This window comes from Lissotriton helveticus, chromosome 5_1, assembly GCF_964261635.1.
Source record: "Lissotriton helveticus chromosome 5_1, aLisHel1.1, whole genome shotgun sequence".
Classification (NCBI taxonomy): Eukaryota; Metazoa; Chordata; class Amphibia; order Caudata; family Salamandridae; genus Lissotriton; species Lissotriton helveticus.
In genome coordinates this window covers 273,538,193-273,564,835 of record NC_136065.1, presented here as the reverse complement: position 1 = coordinate 273,564,835, position 26,643 = coordinate 273,538,193, and the positions used below count along the sequence as shown (strand labels likewise).

Sequence of the window (26,643 nt, the reverse complement as noted above, 5' to 3'; positions counted from 1 at the left end):
CGGTTGCGTGGTTACTCTGGAATTATGTTGCAGTGTCTTCGGATAACTTTCTTGAATGAGATGGCTCATGAGTCTACCTTCCTAAAGGGAGACTCCAGCTTGCAGAATAAATATTTAAACACATCGGCCACTGCAGCCTCCCATGTATTGCCTTAGTTATTTATTGATATGTTTGGGTATTCGATGTATAGTTAACCCGTTCGCTGCTTCTGTAGGCCAACGGCCGTCGCGAGCACTACCTCCGTAGTGCTGTGCACGTCTGTTGGCCGACGTGGCCCCGCCCACTCTTCAAAGCCGCCGCACCGCGGTGGAATTTCGGCCACGGTTAAGGGGTTAACATTCTATTTTGTAACACTTTTTCAGCACACTTAGCAGCGCTGGAAACTTTTTAAAATGTTAACTAAGGGCCTGATTTAGAGTTCGGCGGATGGGTTACTCCGGCACAAACGTGACAGATATCCCGTCCATTGTATTACAAGTGGTACTTGTAATATTGTGGACGGGATATCCCTCATGTCTGTGATGGAGTAGCTCATCTGCCAAACCTTAAATTAGTCCTAAGTTATTAATGGAATTCCTGAAAACTGGACAAGAGCAACAAGCCCACTGTTAAGTATAACCTTTGAAGGTTATGCACTGTTTTCGGAAACCCACACTTTAAACATTAGCTTCTATCACCCTAAATCAATGTTTATTTTTATATTACTCGATTCTTGAATAGTGCCCCTTCGCTATTAGCATGGCCTTGCAGAGCTTTGTGATGGTTTGGTCTGTCTTCCCAGTCTGTTTTGGCTAAACAGAACCCCCCTCCTCCCAGCGCCTTGAGACCCTCACAGGTGAGTAGCGTGCTTTACAATACCCCAATTGATTGATTGATTGATTGTTAACTGAGTGTGTGAAGAGGTGGAACCTATTTAATAATATTTTATGTCATGCCCTTGGCATTTGTATAGTACATGTTTACAATTTATATGGTCAGACGACCAAAGGATCTATATTCTACAACATCCTTCCACAGGAACTGCCCTGTGAAGCATATTCCTGAAGAAACTGCATTCTTGAGGACACAGGTGTCTTACAACATGTTCCTCTAGGGCAGGGTTCTCTAAAGTCGGTCCTGGAGGGCATCTATGCCAGATTTTTTAGATAACTACATTTATCTAAATGGGAATATGCTAATAATCTGGCATGGATCCGGCCCTCCAGGACCGGCTTTGGAGAACTCTGCTCTAGGAATCCTTAAGCAATCACATATTAAACACATTCTGCAGCATTTTTGCAGGAGTTTTGACAATCAGAGTGTAACTGAGGCTTGACATTGGGTTAGACCAGGCTTCTCCAACGAGTAGCTAATACGCTAGTGGTACCTCTCCACCCACCTGTAAGTAGCTCTCTTGGGTGAAGCTCAGCCTACTTAATTAGAAGCATTTTCATAGATTAATATATGTATACCAGATTTGAGTGTTTTTTTGAGATGCAAATGTGTATATTTTCAAAACTCATAAGCCAATGTTTGGCAAAAAATGGCTGATTTTCCAAAACATTAAAAGCTGAAATTTGATCATAAATTATGTGGCATTAGAGAGATGCACTACTAATATTATTACTGTGGCATTGCAACAACTATGGCTGTCCTGTATTACCCATGGAAAGGCCGTCCAAACAGAAATTTTTTTTTTATGTTACTGACAACCCTACCTGATGTACTGAGGTGATCAATGCTAGTAATCTAGCATATGTTTTCCATTAATGCCGTGGTTACTTACCGGTAATCTTCATTACTCTGAGTCATGATCTTCCTTGCCACAGTAATTACACAATGAGCTTTAGTCTACCTACAGAAACTCCTAAGTTATAAAAGTTAGCGTACTAGCCTCCCAAACCTCCAATATGGCAGACTTAATCTTTCCCCCTACATGCAATAAAAAGGAAGCCAATACTAAGCATTTCCTGTTTCCAAAAGCCAACAACAAAATAATGAAGCCATTCACAACAGGGCAGTGAGGGATGGGAAACTATACTGTGACCAGGAATCTGAGCAATGAAGATTGCCGGTAAGTAACCGGAGCATTACCTCCTCGTCTGCCTTCCTCGGCACAGTAATTATGCAAAGAGCGGATACCAAAGCTATAATCAGCTTCATTAAAAAATGCAAATAAAACATATACCAATGGATGAAATTGCAGCGTACAATTTAATTTAAAACAATACAATATGCTTATACACATGTACATTACACTATACTTGAATGCAATACAGAAGTAGCAAGTGCCAGACACTATCCCACAGACTACATAAAGGTCTGAGGAGTCGCCCATGTGTCTGCATTGCAGATATCCTCCAGGGACACCCCCTTAAATGCAGCCCAAGAAGCAGACATGGATCTATTTGACGTCCATGAATCCGGTTCTCCACCACCTGGTCCTGAGAGTCCTATGCCAACAGAATTGGTTGCTTAATCCAGCAACTAAGGGTATAGTTTGAGGGTTTTAACCCATTTCTCACTGGCCCAAACATTACAAAGAGACTGTCCACATTCCTCAACTGCTCCGTTCTGGCCAGGTAAACCAACAAAGTCCATTTCACAAACAATAGATGTAAAAGAGCCTCCTCCTCATAGTGAGGATTAGGTGATAACACAGAGAGCACAACTTCCGCTAACCTGTAAAAATACAAATGGCACTTTAGGAATCAAGGTGGGTTGAGCTCTCAACACCACTTTATCTGTCAAGATCAGTAAAAAAAGTTTGGACCTTAGGAAAGATCCTAACTCACCAATCCGCCGTGTAGACGAGAAGGCCACCAAAAACACCACCTTAAGGGTCATAAATGTCAAATCAACTGACTCAATAGGCTCAAAGGGCCCCCTCTGTAAGGCTTGCAGAAGCAAAGGCAAACCCCAATTAGGTGCAGCCACCATAGGTCTTGCTCTCTTCAATGCCAAGGACTTATAAAATCGTGACATCAGGGTCTCTGTATGAGCAAAGAGCGGACTCTGCTCTAAGCGCTGCCCATTGAGCCCGCAGAGTAGAATTGGATAAACCCAACTCAAAGACATTGGACAAAAAAAAAAATCAAGCGCTTTCAAGAGTTTCCCGCCATCAGCAACCAAACCCATCTTCAGACACAGAGTACAAAAATGTTCCCAATGTTTGGTATAAAACCTCAAAGTAAAAGGGTGCGAAGGACATCGCGTCCACCCTTAATGCTGTCAAGCAAGAAATGATCGTGCAGAAGCAAGGCACCTTGGCATTCTCCATCGAGGCGAACAAGTAAATCTGAGACCCAAACCTCTTCTGCAATTGCAGGAACACATCCCTCATCAAAGACGATGAGCTCATTGAAGGAAACACCCAGTTTAGCCTGCCCGCCAATCAGTTCTCCTTCCCAGGTTAGTAAATCACTGACCGACACCAGAGCTCCTATTCTGCCCAGCTGCAAATATCCAGACTCAACTAACTGAGGGACTGCAACCTGCAACCCCCATGATGATTTACAAACCACATGACTACCTTTGTTTAGTCCGGACCTGTACAGGATGATACACCACATAAGGGGCAAATGCCAGGAGACCCAACTGAACAGCCTTCAATTCCCTGTAGTTGGGAGAAAAAGCAGACTGGACCCTTGACCAATTCCCCTGAGCAGAAAGAGCCTCCAGGCTTACACCACACCCATGCATGCTGGCATCTGTGGTCACAAACTCTGGAGGGAAGTACATGGAAAAAGACACCCCTGGGATGGATTCACATCATCCACCCACCATCCCAAAATCTCCCTCACATGTGGCGTCACTGGAACACCCTTATGATAATCCTCACAACTCAGCAACCAGTGGGACAGTACGTGATTGATCAATGGGTACATATGTAAATGAGCCGAAGGAAGCACCATAAGGAAAGCAGACATACGGCCCTGGTGTCTTAACCAATGTTTTACATGGGGACTCTGTGTCAACAAACCCTGAACCTTCTCCAACAGAGTCAGCTTCCTGTGCATGTCCTGAAATGGGCCCGATGAAAGTCAGGTCTTGCGTCAGGATTAGACATGACTTCCTGTGGTTCACTAAGAATCCATGATCCTGTAACAAAGTGCAGATCTCCGTGACATGCTTACTAACCTAGTAATTATGATGCACCAGGATGGTGACCTCTGGGTTACCTCTAGACCTCTTGAGTAAGTGCTCAGGGACCATCTCTGCTGAGGTATCCCTTCTTTTCATCCTCCTCTGCTTTACCGCATCTTTCCCTTTCCTCAACACCACTTAACATTGATGTTTCTGACATGGCGTTCATTTTCACCCGGGGGCATAATGCATGTCCATGCAATGGAGGGCGGGCCCCAGCCATTCATGGTCCTCCTAATCCACCAGGGGACCCCATTCACCAGTGGATCATTTAATATCTGTGGGATATGAAAGACCCAGTGGCTAATCTTCACTTCTCGTGGGGCCCTTCATTTTGCATACCGCCACTGTTTTAAGCCCCACCGGCATCTTACCACCATTATGCTTTTGCTCTATGTCCGCACCCTCCTGCCTCTCCCATCTGACTCAGAAATCACTTGGATTGTCACTGGAGGGCTCTTTAAAAAGATCTAACCTTGTGAGCATGTTCTTAGATAGAGTGAGCAGAAGCGCTTCACGTGTGCAATGTGGGGTCTGTCACTGACTCATTCAGACATGACTAGCTGTATTAACACGAGAGCCTTGGTATGTAGAATAAATTTAAAGTTGTTCCGAACAGGGACCCCCGAAAATCCTTATGACCCTGCCAATTAAAGTCACTGCGAGGAAGGTGCATTTTTTTACGATAGTTTATGCAGACTCACCTAACACAATAATCCTCATTAAGGCACTGCCCAGAAATGTATTGTTTACGATATCCCAAAACCACTTGAAGTGAGTTAGCAAATAGTGAAGAAACGATGGGGATGGTCTCAGCATTCGCACGACGGTCGTCCAAAATTCAGCTGAAAGAGACAAAAGCCATGCTTTACATGGAATCACTGAAGGACAGAAACCACAGCTAAAGTGCACAGTGTCAACCATGGTACTCACCCTGAGAGCAGTTAGTGCCATAGTAGCCAGTGTTGGTACAGTCGCATTCATATCTTTCGAATCCATATCTCATGCATACACCGTTGTGCTGGCATGGATAATAGCAGCATGGATTCACTAAAAAACAAAAACAGAAAAACACATCATCTCAAATGCTAGGTCATTTCTCCCCTAGTGCTAAGCATTTTTCTTTTTAGCTATTTGGGGTAGTTTGTGTTTAAACCTCCATAACCTTTTGTTCACATAATTTGCGACCTTTTTTTGCAACATCCTGGGTGTTCTAGAGGTACCCAGGCTTTGAGGATTCCCCTGGAGGGGACTGAGAAAATTGCCAAAATATAGTTTGAGTTTTTGGGGCGAAATAGGAAAAAGGTACTTTTCATCAAAATGGCATCAACTAAGGTCTGCTGTGCTAATGTCACCATCTTCTCAGCTTTCAGAAACATGCAGAGCTGAATAAAACATTTATATATTTTTTTACCACTGTTTTGGCATTTTTCAAAGAGGTAGCCCATTTTTCCTTTATATTGTGCTTTCAACCGACTTCCAGGTTTTGGTGGAAACCAGTGTAAAACCCATAGACTACCAAGGAAAGCTATAAATTGCTGAAGAGTAGACAATTCCGAATTCAGCAAGGGGGTCATCATATGTGTAGATTGTAGGAATCTGGCTCTGTATGTACTATGCCAAAATATGGTATAGTGTGCACAGAGTCCAAGGGGAACCCCAAAGGTAGGCAGGAGTAAAAGTAGATAGCACCTTACTCTCTATTTGTGGTAGTATGGGCGAGCTTTATCAGAGGGTAGTGTTCAGCATTTATTGCACACACTCAGGCAAGAAATGATGTCACACACTCAAAGACTGAACTAGGAACAATTTGTTTGTGTAAAAATGTTATTTAGTTATATTTTATTTTTAGAACCAGGCCAGGCCTGGTGCAGGTAAGTGAAATTATACTTTAAAAAAATGTTGTTTATTAGTTTCATCATAAGACATAATACAACTGAATGCACAGTTACACCACACCAAGGCATACTAATACACATCAATAATGAAATTCAAAGACGTGAATCAGGCACTTAAGGAATTCCGTTTGTACAACATCTATGGAAAACATATTGACCAATGCAGGTTAACCATTCTATTCAACTAACCAATGCCTTACATGAGGCCCAGCTCCTATTTAGTAGCCCTGCCAAAGGTGTTGCTTCTACACCTGTGATCACATTATTCTTCTATATTCCCACCTCCTACGACGTTGCCTCGATGGGAGCAGTCTGTGGGTTTGAGACTACATCAGCAGCTTTATTTAAGAGGTATGTTTTGTAGGGTCCCCAATAATTACTGGGAGGGAGTAGTTCATTATATATATCGTCTTGTGTGTTACAATACATCATGTCTTCATGCCATTCTTAAGTGAAATAATACTTTGCAAGAATAATGCAGTTTGGTTCAATTGAAATACAGTAGGATGCAATTTACAGTTGGATTACTTGGTAATTACATTTCTTACGCAGCCAGGTATTTCTAGATACCAGGCTGGTGCATTTCCTGAGGGAAGTAAAAATAGAGTCAATAAGTTTTGCAAACTTAGTACAAGTTTACAGTTTACTCACGAGCCACATTTAGTTCTGTGAGGACAGAACCGGATTACTTGGTAATTACATTTCTTACGCAGCCAGGTATTTCTAGATACCAGGCTGGTGCATTTCCAGAGGGAAGTAAAAATAGAGTCAATACGTTTTGCAAACTTAGTACAAGTTTACAGTTTACTCACGAGCCACATTTAGTTCTGTGAGGACAGAACGGGGTTTACGGGTCCGTGGATGAGATTCGGTTCAAGGAGCACCTTCAGTGGCACCGAGGCGGCCGGGTGCAGAGTGCAGGTTCCGTACGTTAGCCAACGGGCTAGCATGGTCATGGGTGTGTGGGACTGCAGCAAGCAGGCCATAAAGTTGGGCAAACAAGGACTCCTCAGGTCAGGGTCAGCACTGATGCCCAAATGGCTCACACAAGAACTACACCGCCAGCAGCACAGAGGCGGTCGGGTGCAGCATGAGGTTTTGGCCGAGGTTGAAGGTTTCTGTCGAGGATCCCTCCGAATCGGTCAGCGGCTAAGATGAATGGAGTCGTTGGGAGTTTCTGCTTTATGGTCACGGCGTTGTATGAGTCGGTCGGATGGTTGCAGTTGGTACTTCTGGACCGCTTCGGTTACGGAGTCGGTCAGGGTGTTCGCTTTCGGGTGCGGTTGAGGGGGATCTTCCCTTGTTGGCTGTGGGTTGGTTTTTAGGAGCTTGCTTTTTAGGGGTCACTATGATCCCGATGTGGATCATTGACAGGACCTCCTTAAAGTGTTGGGTTACTCTGGCTCGGGATGCCAGGAGCGGAGTGGAGGAGACTCACAGAGTCAATTGCGTTTGAGCAAGTCGGATGCTCACGGGAGACAAAAGTCCTTTTCAGATACAAAGGCAGAGCAGGTTCTCTGGGGTTTCGAGGACTGCTTGCTGCAGGACACACCAAGGTTATATTGGAGTAGTCCGAGGTCGGGCCAGGCCGGTAGGTCTGGGGCCAAGTCAGTTGGTGTCCTCCGCTTCTTCGCTCCACATGGATGTTCGGTCCTTCTTGTTTTTGGCTGTGGTCTGAGTAGACAAGGTTCTGGGTTGCCCTTAAATGCTACATTTAGGGGTGTTATAGATAGGGACAGGTCGGCACTAATGGGCCCCTTCCTTATGCCATCCTCCAGTGGGAGGGGGACATAGGTCTTACTCTGGTTGGTTGGGTCCCCCCATCTGCAAGATGGTGGGTACTGAGAGTTATGCTCTCCTCGCCTTCTCCACCTGAGGGGTGGGGTTGGCAAAGGTGGGCACACCTCTCTTTCTGACTTGATTTTCCCACCTATTCTCCCACCCAAAGTGGGGGTCAGAACGGTGGGGCAGGTTGCTGAAAGCAGCAAGAGGCTGGGGTAGCTCCCAAAGGCGGCAGGCCTTTGTAGCTTACCTTTCCTGCCCTTTCTGGGGGAGGAGGCTTGGCACCTCGCCCCAGGATTTGCTTTGTTTCAGGACCCCGAGAGCGACAGGCCCTCGACCCAGGGGTCCAGAAACATGTCTGGTGGTGGCTGCTGGCGAGCAGTCACTAAGCCTGGAAACTAGAGAAAGGATGTTGGAGGGGGCACCTCTAAGATGCCCTCTGAGTATGTTTCTCATTAAATGCCACACTGGCATCAGTGTGGGTTAATATGCTGAGAAGTTTGATACCAAACTTCCCAGTTTTCACTACGGCCATTATGGTGCTGGGGAGTTTGTAATGATGACCTCCCATACCAAATACTCTTTATGGCATTACTGTACTTACATTGTCCAAGAATGGACGTAGGCACTGCAGGGGTACAGGGCTCATGCACCTACACCCTCACCACTGGCACAGTGCACCCAGCTATTGGGATAGCTTACCTGGGCCAGGGCAGTGGGTTTTAGGCATGGCACACAGGGATGTGTGTCATGTCGACTCTTCACTTTTGTTCTGAACCAAAACAAGCAGCCTGCCATGGCAGTGTGTGGGTGTAAAGGTACAGGGCCTCCAAGGGTGGCACAATAAGTACTGCAGACCTTAGAGGCCTCCCCTGGTCACAGTGCCCTTGGTACCTAGGGTACCTTTAACAAGAGACTTCCATGTGGCCAGAGAGTTGCCAATGGGGTTATGTAACAGTACATTTTAGGGAAAGAATATAGGCCCTGGGCACCTGGTTGGCAGGAACCCAGGGCGCACTTGGTCAAAGCACATTAACATTAGGCAAAAATTGGGGGCAATCATGCGTAAAGAGGGTACTTTCTTAAACAGATGCCTCAAGGTTTCTCCACAAAAAACCAACTGTTGAAATAAAGAAATATTGAAAACAAGTAGGAAAAAACAGCCATTTGGGACAATGTTTCAACTGTAACTTTTTGTCACAGTGGTCGATTTACAAACGCAATGTACCATTACGTTCGCAAGACCCTATTGGTTGTGGGGATAAATAGGGTTTGCAGGTTCTCAAAGAATTTGAGTTATACAGAGCCAACAACTGAGCTGCACCGTACAAGGGTGTTTCATTGTGTACTGAGTATAGACCAATTCATATGGTTAAATATGTAGAGTGAAAAATAGGTATCAAGTTAACCTATATTGAAATGGGCACAAGATATGGAGTTCAGGAGCTATGGTTATTTGTACATCTCTGAAGTTATAGTTACCTATATGAGCATATGATTTAGAGGGTATTTTTCAAAATGTCTTCGGTCTTACACACTACACTGGCTTATATTTGGAAGGCACAAATGTAGAGAAATCCAATTGGTAATAACAAATATCCTTCATATTCTATGCTCCCACATGTCTTCTGATAAAAATGGTACCTCATTTGTGTGAGTAGGCTTAAGGCCTGCGTCAGGAAATAGCCCAAAACATACCATGGATACATCCCATGTTTCCACTCACACTGACAAATTTTTTTGCAAAGTGAGTGAGTAGCTATGGATTCTGGGACCTGCCACCTGGGGACACCAAGCAAACCTGTACCTTTTTAGTAGACACCTAGGGGAATCCAGGATGAGGTTACTTGCATGGCTCCCACCAGGTTGTTTTATCCATAAACCCTTGCAAACCTCCAACTCTGACTAAAAACACATTTTCTTCACATTTCTGTGATGGAAAGTTCTGGAATCTGTGAAGATCCACAAATCTCCTTCCACCCAGCATTACCGCAAGTCTTCTGATAAAAATGATACCTTACTTGTGTGAATAGGCCTAGTGCCTGCGACAAGAAACACCCCAAAACGCAACATGGATACATACAATTTTCCCACCCAAAACTGACTCGTTTTTTGCGAAGTGGGTAGCTGTGGATTTTGAGCCCTAACTCAGGAGGCACCTAGGGAAACCTTGCAAACCTGCACATTTTTAAAAACTAGACAACTAGGGGAGTCCAGGGTGGTGTGCCTTGTGTGCATCCCATGCGGTTTTATTTTAACCCACAATGTCATACAAACCTCAAACTTTGCCCAAAATCATGCATTTTCCTTACATTTCTGTGATGGAAACTTCTGGAATCTGCAGGAATCCACAAAATTCCAACCACCCAGCATTACCCCATTTTTGCTGATAAAAACACTGCCCCACTTGTGTTGCTGGGCCTAGTGTCAGCAACAGGAAAGGATCAAACCAAAGTCAAACGAAGCCCTTGCATGGGGACACTTATTGATCTTAGTTTGATCTCAAAGACTCAGAGTGTGGCAGTAAACATTATGGAATACGCTTGACACACACAGTTGACTTTTGGCTTAACCGTTGACCCACATGTAAGTTGATTTCCACTTACATTCAAGTTTTGAAATAATGGATTGAGACTCAATTAAACAGAAACCACTTCAATTCCCAAACACTATATGAAACTCATTAGCAATTTTAGTAAGTATCAGGTTCATTGTGCAAATTGTTTACGTGTTTTAACAGATTTCAGATTGTGTCTGTATCAGTGTGTGTGTCCATTTGATGATGATCAACGAAATGAATTGTTATAGCTCAGACCTTTGACTAATAAAATAATAGTCTACTGTATGTATTTTTTTTGTATATTTTGATATAATGGTTTTCTCCATGTGTGCACTCTGGGTAACAAGTTTTGATTCTTATGTACTATAATTTGGTCTTGCTCTTCTAGCTAAATATATCACTTTACATCTTTAGATACAGTGCACTGGTTTCTCATGGTTTCTTCTGGCATCGTATTTTGGGTTATTGTTCCCACTTTCCTTTCTTGGTGTTACTTTGTTTTGGAAGACTATGTATCCTCATATGGCACACACAACCTAAGGAACGACCTCGCTGTGCTCTAGTGAACCTAGATACCTCTTGTATCAGTTATTTTTATTGCAGAGGATTCAGCTTGAACACCACAGTGAGGTTTTCTTCAGACCGGTTGTATGGGTCTTTCTTTGGCACATCTTTGTTAATGATGATACAACCTTCAATACTTGCATTTGGCGAGTATAATTTACCTTGAGGTACTCACTGACCTGTGATGCTAATGTTATTATTTTTTTGTTTGTTATTTTATTTTCTTCTTTAAGCTGTCTGTTCTGACAATATATTTTTTTGTAAAGTTAATGTATTAGCCCTGAAGAAGCAATCTTATTTATTTAAGAAGTTTTATATACCGCTGGCTCCACCCAGGGGTATCAGAGCGCTTTGCATTAGTATGATGATATTAAGGAAATACAGAACAGTTGTTACAAATGCAGCATTCATACATGGTGGACTAAAAGACCATATTGAGTTTGATATAGTAAAAACGCGTGTTGGCCAGCTTGTTGTCTGTAATAGAAGATCTAAATGAAAAAATATGAGTGCATGACTGCCTCATCTCCAAACCTCGAACCTAGTCTGTCCTTGATATATACTGCACTGTTAGAACATGCTCCACGCATGCTGTGACTTTTTTATTTATTTAATTTATTTAAAGAGTTTTATATAGCGCTGGCTAGACCCGAAGGTATCAGAGCCCTTTACATGAGAATCAACAATGGATCAGAAAAAAGATCAACAATTACACAATACATCAAAAAAAATAGGCAATAATAATAATAATAATAATAATAATAATAATAATACTGATGCTTGTAAAGCGCAAACAGCTACCTCACAAGGAGGTGTCCCGGCGCTAGTAGAGAGCTTACAGCTTAGGCAGGAACTGTGGCAAATGCCTAGGTTTTTTGCATGAAAAGCCAGGTCTTCAGGAGTTTCTTAAAACTTGCTTCTGTCGAGGTGGATTTTATGGCCAGAGGCAGGGCGTTCCACAGTTTCGCCGTACCGGCCGAAAAGGATCTACCCCCAAGTCTGGCCTTCCTAACTCTTGGTATAGTTAGCTGAAGCAGGGAGTTGGAGCGTAAATGTCTGTCCTGATGGTAGCGGGTGAGTCTAAGTTTTAAATAGTTAGGGCAGGTGCCTTTTAATGCTCTAAACGCCAGGGTAAGAACTTTAAATTTAATTCTGCTCGCCACTGGGACCCAGTGCAGTTCGCGGAGGTGCGGAGAGACATGATGTTTAAAAGGAATCGATTTTATAAGTCTCGCAGCCGCATTCTGCACGATCTGCAGGCGCTGCACCAGATACTTGGGAAGACCAAGGTAGAGGCCGTTCGAGTAGTCCAGTCTTGAGGTAACTGTTGCGTGGACTACCGTTTTACGGCACTCAGCAGGTAGGAAAGATAGAAATTTGCGAAGGTTCCTAAGTTTGTGAAGGCAACCTGTGGAGACCTGCTGAACATGCGAGGAGAAAGAGAGATTTTCGTCCGATCTTACTCCCAAGTTCTTCGCATTGGGTCCAGGGACTGGAGCTGGTCCCATTTTGGGGGGCCACCATAGGTCTGGAGTAGGACGCGTATTTTTTCCAAAGAATAGCACTTCCGTTTTGGATGCATTCAGCTTGAGTTTGTTAGTGTTCATCCAATTGGCTATGTCTTGAAGGCAGCCCTTAATTTTACTAAAAGCAACCTCAGATACTTCAGCAAAGGGGAAAACCAATTGAGTATCATCGGCGTATGAGATTGCCTTGACCCCCCATTTGGCGATCAAGGTAAAAAGTGGGGCTAAGTAAATATTAAAAAGTAACGGGCTGAGTGCAGACCCCTGGGGGACACCACACCAGAGACGTTTTGGTTTGGAGGAGAAAGTGCCCAATGCAACTTTCTGGGAGCGAACCGTTAAGTAGGATTGAAGCCAGTTCAGTGCTCTATCCTCCAGACCTGTGTCTCTTAGCCTTAACAGCAATTTTCCATGGTCCACTGAATCAAAAGCGGCCGATAGATCCAGGAGCACCAGCATGGCTGACGCTCCTTCGTCTAAAGACCATCTAATTGACTCAGCAACCTCGATAAGGGCCGTCTCGGTGCTGAAACCAGTCCTGAAACCCGATTGGGTTTCATGAAGGATTCCGTTATTCTCTATGAAACTGTTCAGTTGGCGTTGAATCAGTTTCTCGAGCATTTTTCCGGGGGCTGCTAGCAGAGAAATGGGGCGTAGGTTGGTCAAGTTGTCAGGGGCACCATTTGGCTTTTTTTTTAGAGGGAGGAGGGTGGCATGTTTCCAGCAGTCAGGGAACGTGCCAGTTTCAATGGATGTATTCCAGATATGAAGGAGAGGTGTAGCAATAGCTGACGCCATCATTTTCCAGAGTTTTGGTGGACAGGGGTCGTCTGGGCCTCCAGATTTGCATTTGTTTAGCTCACTCATGGCCTCATCATGGGAGATGTGATGGAATTGAACTAGGGGAGGAGGGGGCGAGTCTTTTATGTCAAATTCCGCCATTACAGTGGGCGTGGGGTTTGAAAAGGTCTCAGACCTGGATAATTCTTTTATCAAAAAAGTCCGAGATATCGTCGCAGAGTCTCTCTGATGGAATTATCTCAATGTCAATGGCTCTTGGTTTAAAAAAGGATTGAACAATCTTAAAAACTTCTTTACTAGATTGCTCAGCTTGTTGAATGGAGGTTGCAAAGAATAATTATTTGGCTTTTTTTATAGATTGGTGTAAACTTCGAAGGGCTTTTTTGTAGCAGTTTTTTGCTGCTTCACAATAGTTTGCCCTCCAGAGGCGCTCCAACTTTTTGCAATTGCTTTTTTTCTCCATCAACTCTACGGAGAACCAAGGGGCAGTCGGGGATTCTCTGCGAGACGTGGCAGTTTTAGCAGGAGCGATAGATTCCACTGTGTTGCCTATCCAACGGTTTAGCAGCACTGCATCGGAGTTCACATCCGATGTCAGTGTGGGGGGGCAGCTGCGAGAGCAGGACATAAGGTGTCAGCAGATAGTTTATCCCAATTTCTACATATGTAGGAACGTTTGCCTGTTTTCTGGGAATAGGAAGGAAGGGAAATAGAGAATACATTAGGAGAGGAGGGAAAGGAGAGAGAAAAGTAGTGGAGGGGCAGGGGAGGTGAGTAGGGGAGGATGAGGGAAGAGACAACAAGGAGAGACGAAAGGAAGTCTGTCTAAAGACCGACTGGGTAGGTGACGACCAAGGAGGGAGCCCACGGCCCATCTCCCTTATAGCTAAACCAGGTAGCTCCATCGGGCATCAGACAAAATAGTTCAGTCTCAATACATTGAGAGAGGAGAGAAGGAGAGACATAAATAGAGGGAGGAGGGTGGAAGAGACGACAGGAGAGACAAAAGGAAGTCTGGCTAAAGACCGGCTGGGTAGGTGACGTCCAAGGAGGGAATCCCCTACCTGTATCCCCTATATCTAAACCAGGTAGCTCCATCGGGCAACATACAAAATAGCTAGATCTCAATTGACGAGGGAAAATTCACAGATAAAACAGGGTGGGGACTAAGGGCTAGGACAAGTGAGGGCAGAGGTCAGTGGAGAAGAGTAGGTCAGGCAGGGGTAGGGGGTAGGTAGTTTGGAAAAGTTCCCATGGATCCGCTTATAATCATTCTAAAAGCAGGTCCGTTCCTTCTCAGGCTCCATCTTGAGGTTAAAACGCCGGGTAAGATTTTCTCCAGTATCCTGGTGTTGCTGCGACCGGTTGGAACGGCGGCCACAGCATCAGATGCTCCCGACCAACCGATGACCGGAGATGGTTGAAACAGTTGTTTAGGTGGGGATTAAGCGCCTCACTTAGTTGATGAAAGCGGGGCTTCAGCGGAGTCCTTTTAGCTTGAAGCCATTCTGGGCGTCTCTCAATCACTTTACATTTTACATGCAATGGACAATTACCGGATCTGTGAGCCCCAGTGGAGGGCATGGCAGGACGGGGTCTTGTACTCACTCGGAGTTCATTTATTTGTTTTTTAGATTCAACCAATGACATAGTAAGTACAAATATGATAAATGGACACAAATTGTGTTCTCCATCTCTGCAGCCCTTTTATTCAGGGTCAGAAATGTATGGTCAGCCCTTCCCATAATCCTCTCTTTAACCGACTTTCCATAGACAAGTGCTGGGAATGGGCAATGAGCAAACCCCGAAGCCCCCATTCCAAGTCAAGGGGCAGGGAATGTTATTCAGGATGACTCCTTCTTACCCCCTAGAGAGTAGGGTATCTGGATGTGCACTAGAATAGCCAAATAGCCAGGTTCTGGCCTCAACAGAGCTGGTGGAGAAGTATACACTTAAAGGGGAGGAGTTGATTAAAAGGGACATGAGACACATATTTGGGAAGCAAGGAGCTGAAAGAAGCTTGAGAGATGCAACATGGGCTTTCCTGTTTTGAAAGTACCTGGTAGTTTTGAAAAGCGGATGCTTCAACAGACCAAGTTACCTGTACTAAAGGGTTTGCACTACACCAAGTTGGTAAATTACATTCTTGGGATTGTAACTAAACTTTATCCGCTGAAAAAACAGAAGAGAACCTGCCTTAAGCATTCAACTGGGCTCTCCGCTTTCCATCCACGGATGGAAACCTTTAATGGCATCAAAGGAAGCAACCCAAGGCATCAACTCAAATAGAGTTGAGTCAAATTGAAGTATCAGCAGAAATTAATTTGGTGTGAACAGCCAATGTTTAGCTACATATATTTTTCAATCTCTGCCTTTGGAGTGCATGACACTGTTTAAGGGTGCAACTCTGTGAGGAGCTCTGGAGTGAGAGGAGGAGCTTGTGCTGGTCATTGTTTCTTAAGTAATTAGGGTGTCTACCCTGCCAGGAGGACCTTCCTTGGTTAGATCCTTCAACGAATTATGTTGCTCCAGTTCCAAAACCACACAGAGTTTAATTCTGATGTATGGAACAAATGGTTGGTAATTACGGAACACAGTAAATACCATAACCAGGATGCAGAATTTATGTGCTGCAGTAATTACCACCTTCATAGATTTCTGTAGTCTAGAATGAGACAAAACATGCAGCATTGCTATTTTGTAGACTTCTCTTCAGGTTTCGCATTTTTACTGACCGTCTTCATTCAGTAAATTTTCCCAGGTTTTTACTGGTGAAAATGTGTCCCAGAATATCTGTGGGTGTATGGAAATTCCTGCAAGACATGAAATACAGAGGTTTGTGTACAAATCAGGGTTTCCACACCTTTGCCCACAGCGGACGCGCCGATGGCGCGCCAAAGGCAATCCCCGTCTGCGCCCGTCCACGCCTGGACCGGGCATAGCGCCAGAAATGCTACCTCTCCACTGTCAGACCAGTCAATCGCGAGAGGAGTTTGTTTTATCTCTAAATAGTGCTCTACCTAACTGTCATTACTCCTTAGATGCCGCTAAATGGGAGGGACCCATCAGTTGTAAGAACTCCAAAGATGTTTTCAAACCTACACAGGTCCCTGTAGTTAATAAGAACTCTACTCTGAGCAGCCTGCGCGGTAGCTTTATAAATGCAAGGTCAATGTGTAAGCATGCCCTTCATATTTACGATTTAATAAATAATGACAATCTTGATTGCCTCTTTATGCCGAAACATGGTTGAAGGCCTGGTGCAATCCAGATATTGTAAATGCCCTTCCCCCCCGGATATCTCATTTAGAGACTAGACAGACCAGAACAACACTGGGGAGGCCTAGCAAATATCTATCGTAGCAATCTTAGGTGCTCTATAGATCAATTACCGGACGTAAAAGGAGCAGAGGGCATTCGTTTCTCCCTCCAACTACATGACTCCTTTTTGTTTGCAGGACCACTACTCTACCGCCGACCGGTACCCCATTAGGACTGTTTAGACAAAATTGGAGAAGTGGTCAGCGCACTGGTTCTCAGATTTGCTAACTTCACTCTGCTAGGTGATGTCAATATCCATCTTGAATCACACAATGACTCAGGGGCAATATGTTTCAAGGAGATAAAGGACATACGTGGCCTAAAACAACGTTACTTATCTGCCACACACAATGCCGGACATATGCTGGACTGTATTTGTTCGAATTTAGAAACCCTTAAAGTCAAGCCCCCAGTCGATCAAACATGGACTGATCACAAGCTAATTCCTTTTTAGATTTTGGCAAATAATAGGCCTCTGCTTAAGGAAAGCACCAGAGCCCTCCAACAGGACAAGCCCAGGTGGAAGGAATTAATAGCACATCCAGATCTACTCCCAGATGCACTGGCATGTAGAACTAACCTGTCAGGAAACCCTATAACTATATCATTAACCCGAATATAAATAATATATTAAAATTCTTCCCTATCAACCGCCAAGATTCTGGCAGACTGGAAGCTTGCAGCTGTAAAGCCACTCCAAAAGAAACAACTGGCAGATCCTGCTACCTTTTCCAATTTGCGTCCTCTCTCTCTCTTACCATATCTGAGTAAGATAACAGAAAAATTTGGCAATATGCAACTCACAACATTTCTGGAGGAAGCAAATCTGCTCCACTCCAACCAATCCGGTTTCAGAGCTCAACACTCCACAGAATCTGCCCTATTGTACACAGGAAACACCAATTACATCGGTGTCCACACATCGCGGATCCATCACACTGCGGATTATACATCGCCGCCTCGTTTACATCGCATGCATTCACTACGCATGCGACAACGGCGCGATGCCATCAACATCGCATGCGATTACAACGAACCAAACAAAAATGCGGTGTCACGAGCGGTGTCAAATCAATTATTGAAAACACAAGCAATTACAAGGAACAAAAGCTCGAGGCTTTATTATACAATTACACGGTGTCACACAAGCACGATTATTTATGGCCTAACATGCGGTGAAATAAAAAAGGTAAAATAAGTGTGTCAAAATAGGCACGATTCTTTAGTTTAAAAGCACGATTAAAATAAGTAGAATTTATTGGCAACAAAAGCACGATAATTTATTTTTGTAAACCCAAGCATGAGGCTTTGAATTAAAGAAAAAGCTGAAATAACATGGATTCTGTGTCAAATTATTGTGTGTCAAGAGGTTCAAGATTCTACAAAGTCTTTCATCTACCAATCTCATACTGCAAAAAGCAATCTACCATGGCACTGCGCATCAATTGCCAATATTAATATAACCACATAATCTCAACACTCAAGGACCGTTATTGCTTCCTATTCCCAGTTCACATCGAATTGTAGGCACTGTGCACCATTTAGCAAGTCACAATCCTCCAAAACCTAGCTCCACTGGGAAGAAACGTGCTAGTCACAATCCTCCAAAACCTAGCTCCATTGGGAAGAAACGTTATATACTGTGCTGCATCAGTACAACCTACAGCATGAACTTCCTGACTCAGTAGAGCCCCAAGGCCAGAAAGATGGAAACAAGACAACATATCCGATCATCCCTTACTCCTACCTTATGGATTTGTCTTCCTTTTCAAATGATCATCTCTTTTGACAATCAGGAAAGAAATTAAGACCCCCACCCAACTCTTATGTTCCTAATGACCCTTGCACTCCACTAGGATCAGTTGTTTTCCTAATATTATTACCTCCTCCTATTTATTCTTTAGCTTTACTTAACACTCTTATGTAAGTACTGTAGGAGTAACATAGGACTGTATCTCCAGGTCTTTATATATTTATACATTTCTTCTCTTGTAGATACAAAAACAAATTCTCCTTGTGTACAAGCAAACGATCCATTCATGCGACAATGAAAGGTAAGGGCACATCCTTTATGAACAGCTTGGTGTCCTCAGCACTGTAAAATATCCCCCGTTAAGTAATAAAAACCATAAGAGGTAGGTGAAAAGCATAACAGGCTGCATATCAGAATATCAAGGGGAAAAGTACTGACAATTTTAGAGACAAGCATAAATTTAGTAATCTTAACTCCACATTCCTTGAAGATATACTTATCACGGTACATGTGTGTAGTTTAGCATATATTTACCTACATATGCTCACCATTTTGATATTCTGGTAGTCAACATTTTGCCAATCATATTTTGACAGAATTGTATTAAAAACTCGATATTCTCGCAGTCGCCACAAAGAAAATTGCTTTTAAAACGGTTATTCAGACACAGGTACTTCAAAGATCAGCAGGTGGGCAATTTCCACAAGGTCTTCAATGAGAACAGATATGCTACCACCTTCAAGCATGCATGACCTTCAAAAAGTCCTCTCCTCACATTACTGGTTCTACCGAAAACTAGTAAGGGACTGTCGAATAGGATTAGCAACAAGCTATTGGTGACTGAAGTTTCACACAAGTGTCAGTGACCCTTCAGATATCAAAAAATACAATCCTCAATTATGCTGCTGCTCAAGACGAATCACATCCAGGAGGATACCTGTGGCATTTCACAGAGACATGAAAGGGGGCACTTCTGACCAATGCGTGATGGGCATTGTCACTTTCAGAAGCTCAGGACAAGCACTCCCTGGTCAAAGAGATCAGAAAAGAGGACTGGCTTTCTGGAATACATTCAGGATTTAGAGGAGAAGGACACTATAATTCAGGTCCAAATGGGTGAGACCACTTACCCTCTTGATGCCCAAAGTCACAGGGGGTTGTATACTTCCTTTCGGCCTAAAAGAGGATGACTCATTATGTCCAGGAGAGCATTTCAAATGGAGACCCTGTAGTGTATTGGTCATTTTGAGTATAAAGCGGACTGAAAAACAACAATGGACAGAATGCTGAACAATGTCAAACATTCACCCCCAGTAGAGTGGTCTGGGACTAAATTCATAATCTTTTTGGTCATCAAGCCATTCTAGTTTAGACCCAGCCATTTACGAATCAATATTCACCCTGTTCTTGATGGGAACAGTCCAGCCGTAACTGGCAGGCCAGGTCCTCCCTGGACTGGCTGGACTGTTCCCATTACAGATAGCTGTGATATACTGTGCGTAATCAGTTTTCCCTTCATGATCTATTAATATCTAACAAAAGGGTATCATGAAAACGGCTGCATGGATAGGAAATGGATGAGGAGGAGAAGCTGTAAACCTAATAATTCCATGACAATCCCTTATAGAAAATACTACGCTAGTCAACATGTTTATACAGGCATTATGTGGAACTAAGTGGTATTTGGAGTGTGAATGATAGCTGTGCATAGCTTCTTAATATTAGCATTCATCAATTGTATATGTATTTGCAAATCAGGTATATCACATTTGCCAATTATGTCATACTATGTAAATGAATCAACTGTTTATCAATGCAAGGATTACGCTTTAAATGTAGATCTGCTTAACATCCACTGGTTTGCGTTCACAAGCAAGTAGATAGATGTACGTGTATATGTCATTTAGATATGAATGAATACATTGCATACATATGTTTAGATAGCAAAGACCGTATCTCAACTTTGACTCTTATAAAAGCACATTCGCTTTTACATGGGGAAAATTATATTGGTGTGAAATCACTCCTTGTGATGTCACTTTTATGACATCACTGAGTGTGATGTCATTGTAAACTGCATAGCTAATTAGTCCCACTCCAAGATTTGGGCTAATTGCGCTTCAGGGGGATAGCCAGTGTGTCATGGGTGCTGGTGCAAGGAAGAAACCCCCCAGGCTGCTGTCTGGGCCCTGGTGCCACTGCACCTACTGCACCAGTGTAAGTTACGCCCCTGTTGTGCTGAGAATGGTGTTGCCTAATTATTTAGACTGCGTCAACATGCTCCCCAGCTACAACCTGATTACGCAAACGGAGGTGCCGGTGAAGGAAATAACCGAACATACTGGGATTAAACTTCCCATTGCCCTTCTGCTGACCCAAGGAAAATGGACTCCTCATGCGTTGAATAACTTGTACCCATTAGATTCTTCTGTGCATCTCTCCAGTGCAGACCGGCCATGGCCCTCATTACAAGTGGTGTTTTGAGATAAATATCACCAGGTCCAACCTGCCAATATTTCTGGGGGGAAATATGGCTTATGTGCAGTAAGAACCAAAATTTTAATGTTACTCCTCAAGAGGTTGTGATAGGCGATAATTATCGAACTGGATAAAATACTGAGCAACTCAGTGTCAATTGTTATGCCCTCCAATTGCGGACAACTCGTATGAGGGCCTTTGCAGAGAAAATCAAAGGAAACATACACGCTCTCAGCATTCTCTCTTAAAATTGCTGTGAACATGTGGGTGGATTTAGTAATATGTAGCGTGTGGAATGACTGTACTGTGGTCAGTGTCTGTAACGTGTGATGTAAACTGAGAATTTGCATGCTCGGGTGTCTTGGAAAAGAGATTGCGTTTTAGATATATTTAACTTATCTGGGGTTGTTCACAGTAACCGAAGTACTGTCTTCCGGTCCTGCCATGAAGTACAGTACTGCTTCTGCCTGGTTTTCCTGCACGCACTCCTTCACACAGCGGAAGAAAGTGTATAACGCTGCTGTCATCCGTGGAGTGGGTGCGGGGTGTAGTTGTCGAGTTAGCTCTCGATGCTACAAGGGGCAGTTAGCAGAGCTCCTGGGAAGGTAGAGTCACAACTCAAGTTTGCTGTCATCCGAGAGGGAAGCAAGGCTTATCTTTAGGTGAGAACAGAGAACGTAAAGAACAGCTTGGATGCGCTGAATCAATCAATGCTTGTCGTTTTTTATTGTTTTTTTTTAACCTCAGTGCCCAACCAGCGAGTGGCTGATCTTTGCAAATGTAAAAACGTGTCACTTGCCAGTTAATGACAACAAGGAAGTTGCATCTTGTCTGATGACACAAGACGCAGCTGTGACTGACTGCGCGAGGCCGGGACGAACACCACCTGACAACAGATGAAAAAGATATAAGGCAGAAAGAAAAGTGGAGGAAGGGAGAGACGTCAAAGAAGCTCTTTTATTCAGATACCGAGAAAAATAAGACAAGGGTGAGCATTACGTATAGTTGTGCTAAGCAGATGTTTTGGGAGTGACAGAAACATTATTGGTTAGCAGTAGGGGTAGAGTGGCAGAAAGACTGGAGAGAGAGAGGGAAACTAAAGAGAGACTAACAAGCGGGGGCGCGGATTCCTTTGAAGTCAGATGCGGGGGCGGAGGAGCGGATTCCTTTAAAGTCTGATGCCCAGGCTCGCAGGCTGACAAATGGTGTGCAATGTGCACGCGCCAGGCTCACATGCCCTGTAGGCAATCCGCCTTTGGGTGCACTTTTGAAAGCACTTACTTTAATCTCGCCAAATGGATGCTTCAGCTAGGCCTAAAAATGGAGTAGCGCCTAAGGACGGTCATTTCCAGAACGGGAAGGAAGGACGCCATAACAATGAGGTGAGGTTCTAGTTGACAATAACAAATACCCTAGTTGAACGTAGGGGGTATCTATATGGGGGGGCGTAGAGATTAAGATAGTGTCCGTCCTTTTAACATTCCCGAGAATACCGAATGTCATGTACGGGCAAAACAGGAGGGCGGTCAAGTTAAGATATTACCCATGCTCTGGTGGGATGGAGATTAAGACATCACTATAACAGAGGGAGAAGTGTAATTCCCTTTCTCTTCCAGAGTAAATGGGTGGGGAGAGACATGTAGCAGAGTGTGGATATAAACATATCCTATAAGAAGACAGGTAGCCAGTTATTCAAGCAGAATTTAATATAAGGAACTAAGGTTTTTGGGAAACGCAGGGAACAGGATAAAAATCGATATATATGGGGGAGATTATAACTATTAGCTTCAAACAGCAACCCCTTGGAACGTCTAATTAACCTAAAGTGTCGACAACCTGGATTGCACTAACAGACGTGCCAAGTGCAAATAACACTCCCGATAACAGCTAGGGGGGGAAAGAGTAGATGCATAGAAATGTGCGCTAAGGATGCAGAAGAGGATACCAATAATATAGGAATAAGATAATAACACCATAGCGGAGTAACAAAGAGAAACAAACAGATCTCCCTTTTCATGATTTTCAGATTGCGTGACGATTGAAATACCCGGATAGACCCATCAGAAGTCTACAGGGATTCGGGCATTATGTGGATAGAATAAGACTCCCATGCCGCTTTTAACCATACAAAAAAGCAATTTTTATTTAAGGTAAGCAATTCCCTTGACAATGGGGCTGGATCTCTAAAGATAAATAGAGATTAAGTGAATAATCATATTATAATGTGCTGTTTCCCTCTCTATTTGTAGTCGCTATAAGCATTTTAAAGTGTGCAACATACCAAACATTGGGCGCCTTTGGGGGAAAAAAGAAAAGACGAGGCAAAGCACGGGTGAGATAGAAAAAGGAAATACTCATGCTACATGCAACAAATCCTGAGGTAATGAGTGGCTGCAAATAGTGCGGATAATAAGATTATTAGCAAGAATCTTTAAGTTGCTTATATCTAATTCTTAACCCTTGGTTCAGATCCAGTGACAGGAAGGATCTAAGATAGGAAAACAAGCAATCTGATAAAGAAGTACAACCGTACATTAATCATGGTCAGTATAACCATTAGAGTAAATAGCAGCATATGAGTATAAATGAAGTATGCGGGTTTGTAAGTTTCCTTCTTAATGGGATGCATTAAGGGGGGTATGAAAGGAAAGGGAATGGCACCCTTAGACCCGACTAATTTGAAATGCAGTGCTGAGCAACATGAACTCCTATAGCGGGAGGAATGTATCTCTGGGAGACACGGGGTAGTAACATTTATTTATTTAATGCGATTTTCTATAGCTTGAACATTACCCGAAGGTGTCAGAGCGCTTTACAAAAGAACCAGTTGCGATACATAAGGATTTAGGATTACATGAGCTACATAAAAGATACAAACAGGAAAATAAATTGCAAATGTACAAGTTGTAAAGTCACTCAAGGAAGAGATACAAATGGATAAACTTGAAGAATCACATAGGAATGGCAGCGAGTACAAAGGTCTACTACATATACTAGTGGTTAGAGTTATCTCTATATACATGTATATACAAATAGTAGATTTTCTCAGGATTCCATTTTACCAGCGATTCGGCTTGGACAAGTATATATCACATATTTACCAAGTGAAAAGAGAAATAAAAAAATTTTAAAAAATTATATAAAAAAGGGGTAGAGAGCGGTATGTGGGGGAGAAGAGTTGGAGGCTGAGATTGGTGAGAGGAGAAAGGGGGACCTGAGGGGGAGAAAGCAATAAGGCAGTCCAGCGTAAGAGAAATGTCTGAAGGGCAGCAGGATGGAATCCAAGGGACCAAAGGAAAGGACAAGAATCAACAAAATGGCGGACCCGGGTCGTGGGCATTGATGGAAACCATCTCAACATGGCAAGATGCACCGAGGGCAAGAGCGACAACAAGAGAGGGTCCCAAAATGGCGGGGCACACACGAGTTCCAGTCCAAAAGTTACATGGGCCAAGTCCAAAGAAAACCAGGGAGCCGAACCAATGGAGGAAGAACAAGAGCCACACAGTCAAAAGGAGGAGCATCGTCAGTACTTGCACCTCCTTTCACCACTGCTGCACACACATGATCCCTGATCTAAATGCTCCCATGCTCCTGTACTGGGCACCACAGTCCACCTGTGTCATTAGCTGGAGGGGTGTTAAAACAAATCCCCAGGTCTCCAACCAGCTTTCATGCTCGACAAAAAGCTGATGTCTATCTTGGCTCTCCCAGGGGGGCATTAGCGGCTTCGTCATATGTAGGGGGTGAGCGCTGTAATTAAAATCCTCTCCCGGTAGTGTAACCTGTCCCGCCCGTCCGCTGTCGAATGATACCCTGGTTGATATCTGTTTCCTTTTGTATAGATATAATATCTACAATGAGAGGAGTGACCCTTTAACATTTCTTGTCCTGAAGAAGGTGGTTTCCTTTAAAAGCTGCCATAACACCGAAAGTCATTGACGCATTCACCAACCAAGAATCCAAAAAAACAAGGGACATTTAGATAAGAAAAAAACTTTTTTACTAAAGGCTCCCTACGTATAATGTATTGTATTTGGATCACACGGATTTTTAACAGATTATAATAACTGTATATTTTTTGGGGTCTTTGTTTCTTGTGTTTTAATATGTTTATAGAAGACACTGTATTGCATAAATTGTGATTTTTAACTTATTGTTTGGTGTATATTTACTGACTGAGTTTAACAGATATATGATGTGAGGCAAAAAAAATGTTTTGCTGTTTTTTAGAAATAAAAAGAGTACAAGCACTACATTTCAGTTTGGGCTTTAATTTGTATGCCATTTAAGAGTAGAATTGGTCGGTTTTGGCACAAATAGGGGTAACAGAGCTGTATGAGTGTATGAGACTAGATTGGAAGTGTATGTGACTTTACCTCCAGGGATCTTTTTCTTTGCTTATTGGTTTAAAAGCCCTGTTTCCTGGAACGTGTTGGGCCATCTCTCGTGTTGTCGGCCTTCCTCAACAACTGCCAGCAATGACGTGCATCATTCTAAGCAAGGGGTAGTGCAGCGTTACTATGTCCCAGCTCCCCATCCCACTCGTACACGCACATCTTTTGCATCCTCCCTCTCTTCTTTCTCTCCACTACCTCGCAATCTAGGTCCTTTTCCTTCCCATCTGGGTGTTAGCTCAACCCTCTCTTAGGGCAACCAGCCATCGCACATTTCCAGGTGCCGGCTCGGTTTCAGTTATCTGTCCCACATCCCCACACTTTCCCATATTAAAAGACATTTTCTGGTTAGGAGTGAGAGAGAGTGGAGTGTGCACAAACAGAACAAGGAAGGTGTTGCCCATGCTCGAACTCCCTAGTCCATCTCTCTTGTGACATCAATAGTCACTGTGTGAAGGCAGGGAGTCGCACTGTGCATGCGAGAAGGGGCCGGACTGGGAACAAAAACCGGCCCTGACAAAGTGCTCGACCGCCCCCGCCAGGGGTTGGGGGGAGTCGCCGAGTTCTTTGCGAGGGCCGGTTTTCGGCCGCTTTTGTTACAGGGCCGATTTTGCAGCTATGCTGCAAATACGTCCCTGTAACAAAAACGACCCCCACCCTGTGGGGCACCGGGGATTGCCCGGTGCCCGCTACGGCCACTCCGGCCCTGCAACGGTGCGAGCGAAGGAAGCTTGTTCTGGTGCCCACAATGATCAGTGTGTGCGTGTTTGTTTGTATGTCTGTCTCGGAGCTAGGAGTGTGAAGACCTGTTGCACCTGTTCAGTGTGTAAAATAAGACCGCACTGTTGCAGCTGTGCTGCTCTTGCTGAATGTATGAGTGAAGCTTTCTGTGATGAGGGATGTTGTCCTTGTTCTGTGTGGTGAGAAAGCATTTACAACCAACAAATACCCAAGCTTTACCAATGCTTCCTTTATCCTGCCCAGCCCTGGAAAGGTCAGTCCACAAACTGTGGAGGTTGACACACATGACCTGAAACTTGTGGAATTCACACACCTTTTTGTTTCGGAGTGAAGATTTCACCTTAAAGCAGAGTTCTTGGAGGTAGAACAGTGCTGCCCAATTCTTTTAATCTATTATATTGCCCATCCCAGATATCCTTCACACACAACACACACAGGGCCAGATGCATTAAGTAACCATTTTGCGATTCCCCAATTGTGAACCCTTGCGGTTCGCAATTAGGAAATCGCAAAACGGCATGTATGAAAGTGTGTTGAACACCTTCTGCAAATCCTAGGGGGTCGCAAATGACCTACCGCATGAATATTAATGAGGTAGGTCGCAATTCTAGACCACCTACGAATTCTGAAAATCACAGGGATGGTGGCCTGCTGGGGTCAGCAGACCACCATGTCCCTGATTGCATTTAAATAAAG

At 43.8% G+C, this 26,643-nt stretch overlaps 1 protein-coding gene across 1 annotated transcript in view; it reads right to left on the bottom strand.

Moving 5' to 3' along the window:
• The window catches only part of LOC144754427 (prostaglandin G/H synthase 1-like), a 512,735-nt gene that overhangs the window by 303,868 nt on the left and 182,224 nt on the right, over window positions 1-26,643 (bottom strand). The window contains exons 4-5 of the mRNA XM_078642195.1: window positions 5,060-5,176; window positions 4,831-4,971 (exon numbers count right to left, since the gene is read on the bottom strand). Coding sequence (XP_078498321.1) covers window positions 4,831-4,971; window positions 5,060-5,176 — 258 coding nt within the window. The remainder of the gene's footprint in view (window positions 1-4,830; window positions 4,972-5,059; window positions 5,177-26,643) is intronic.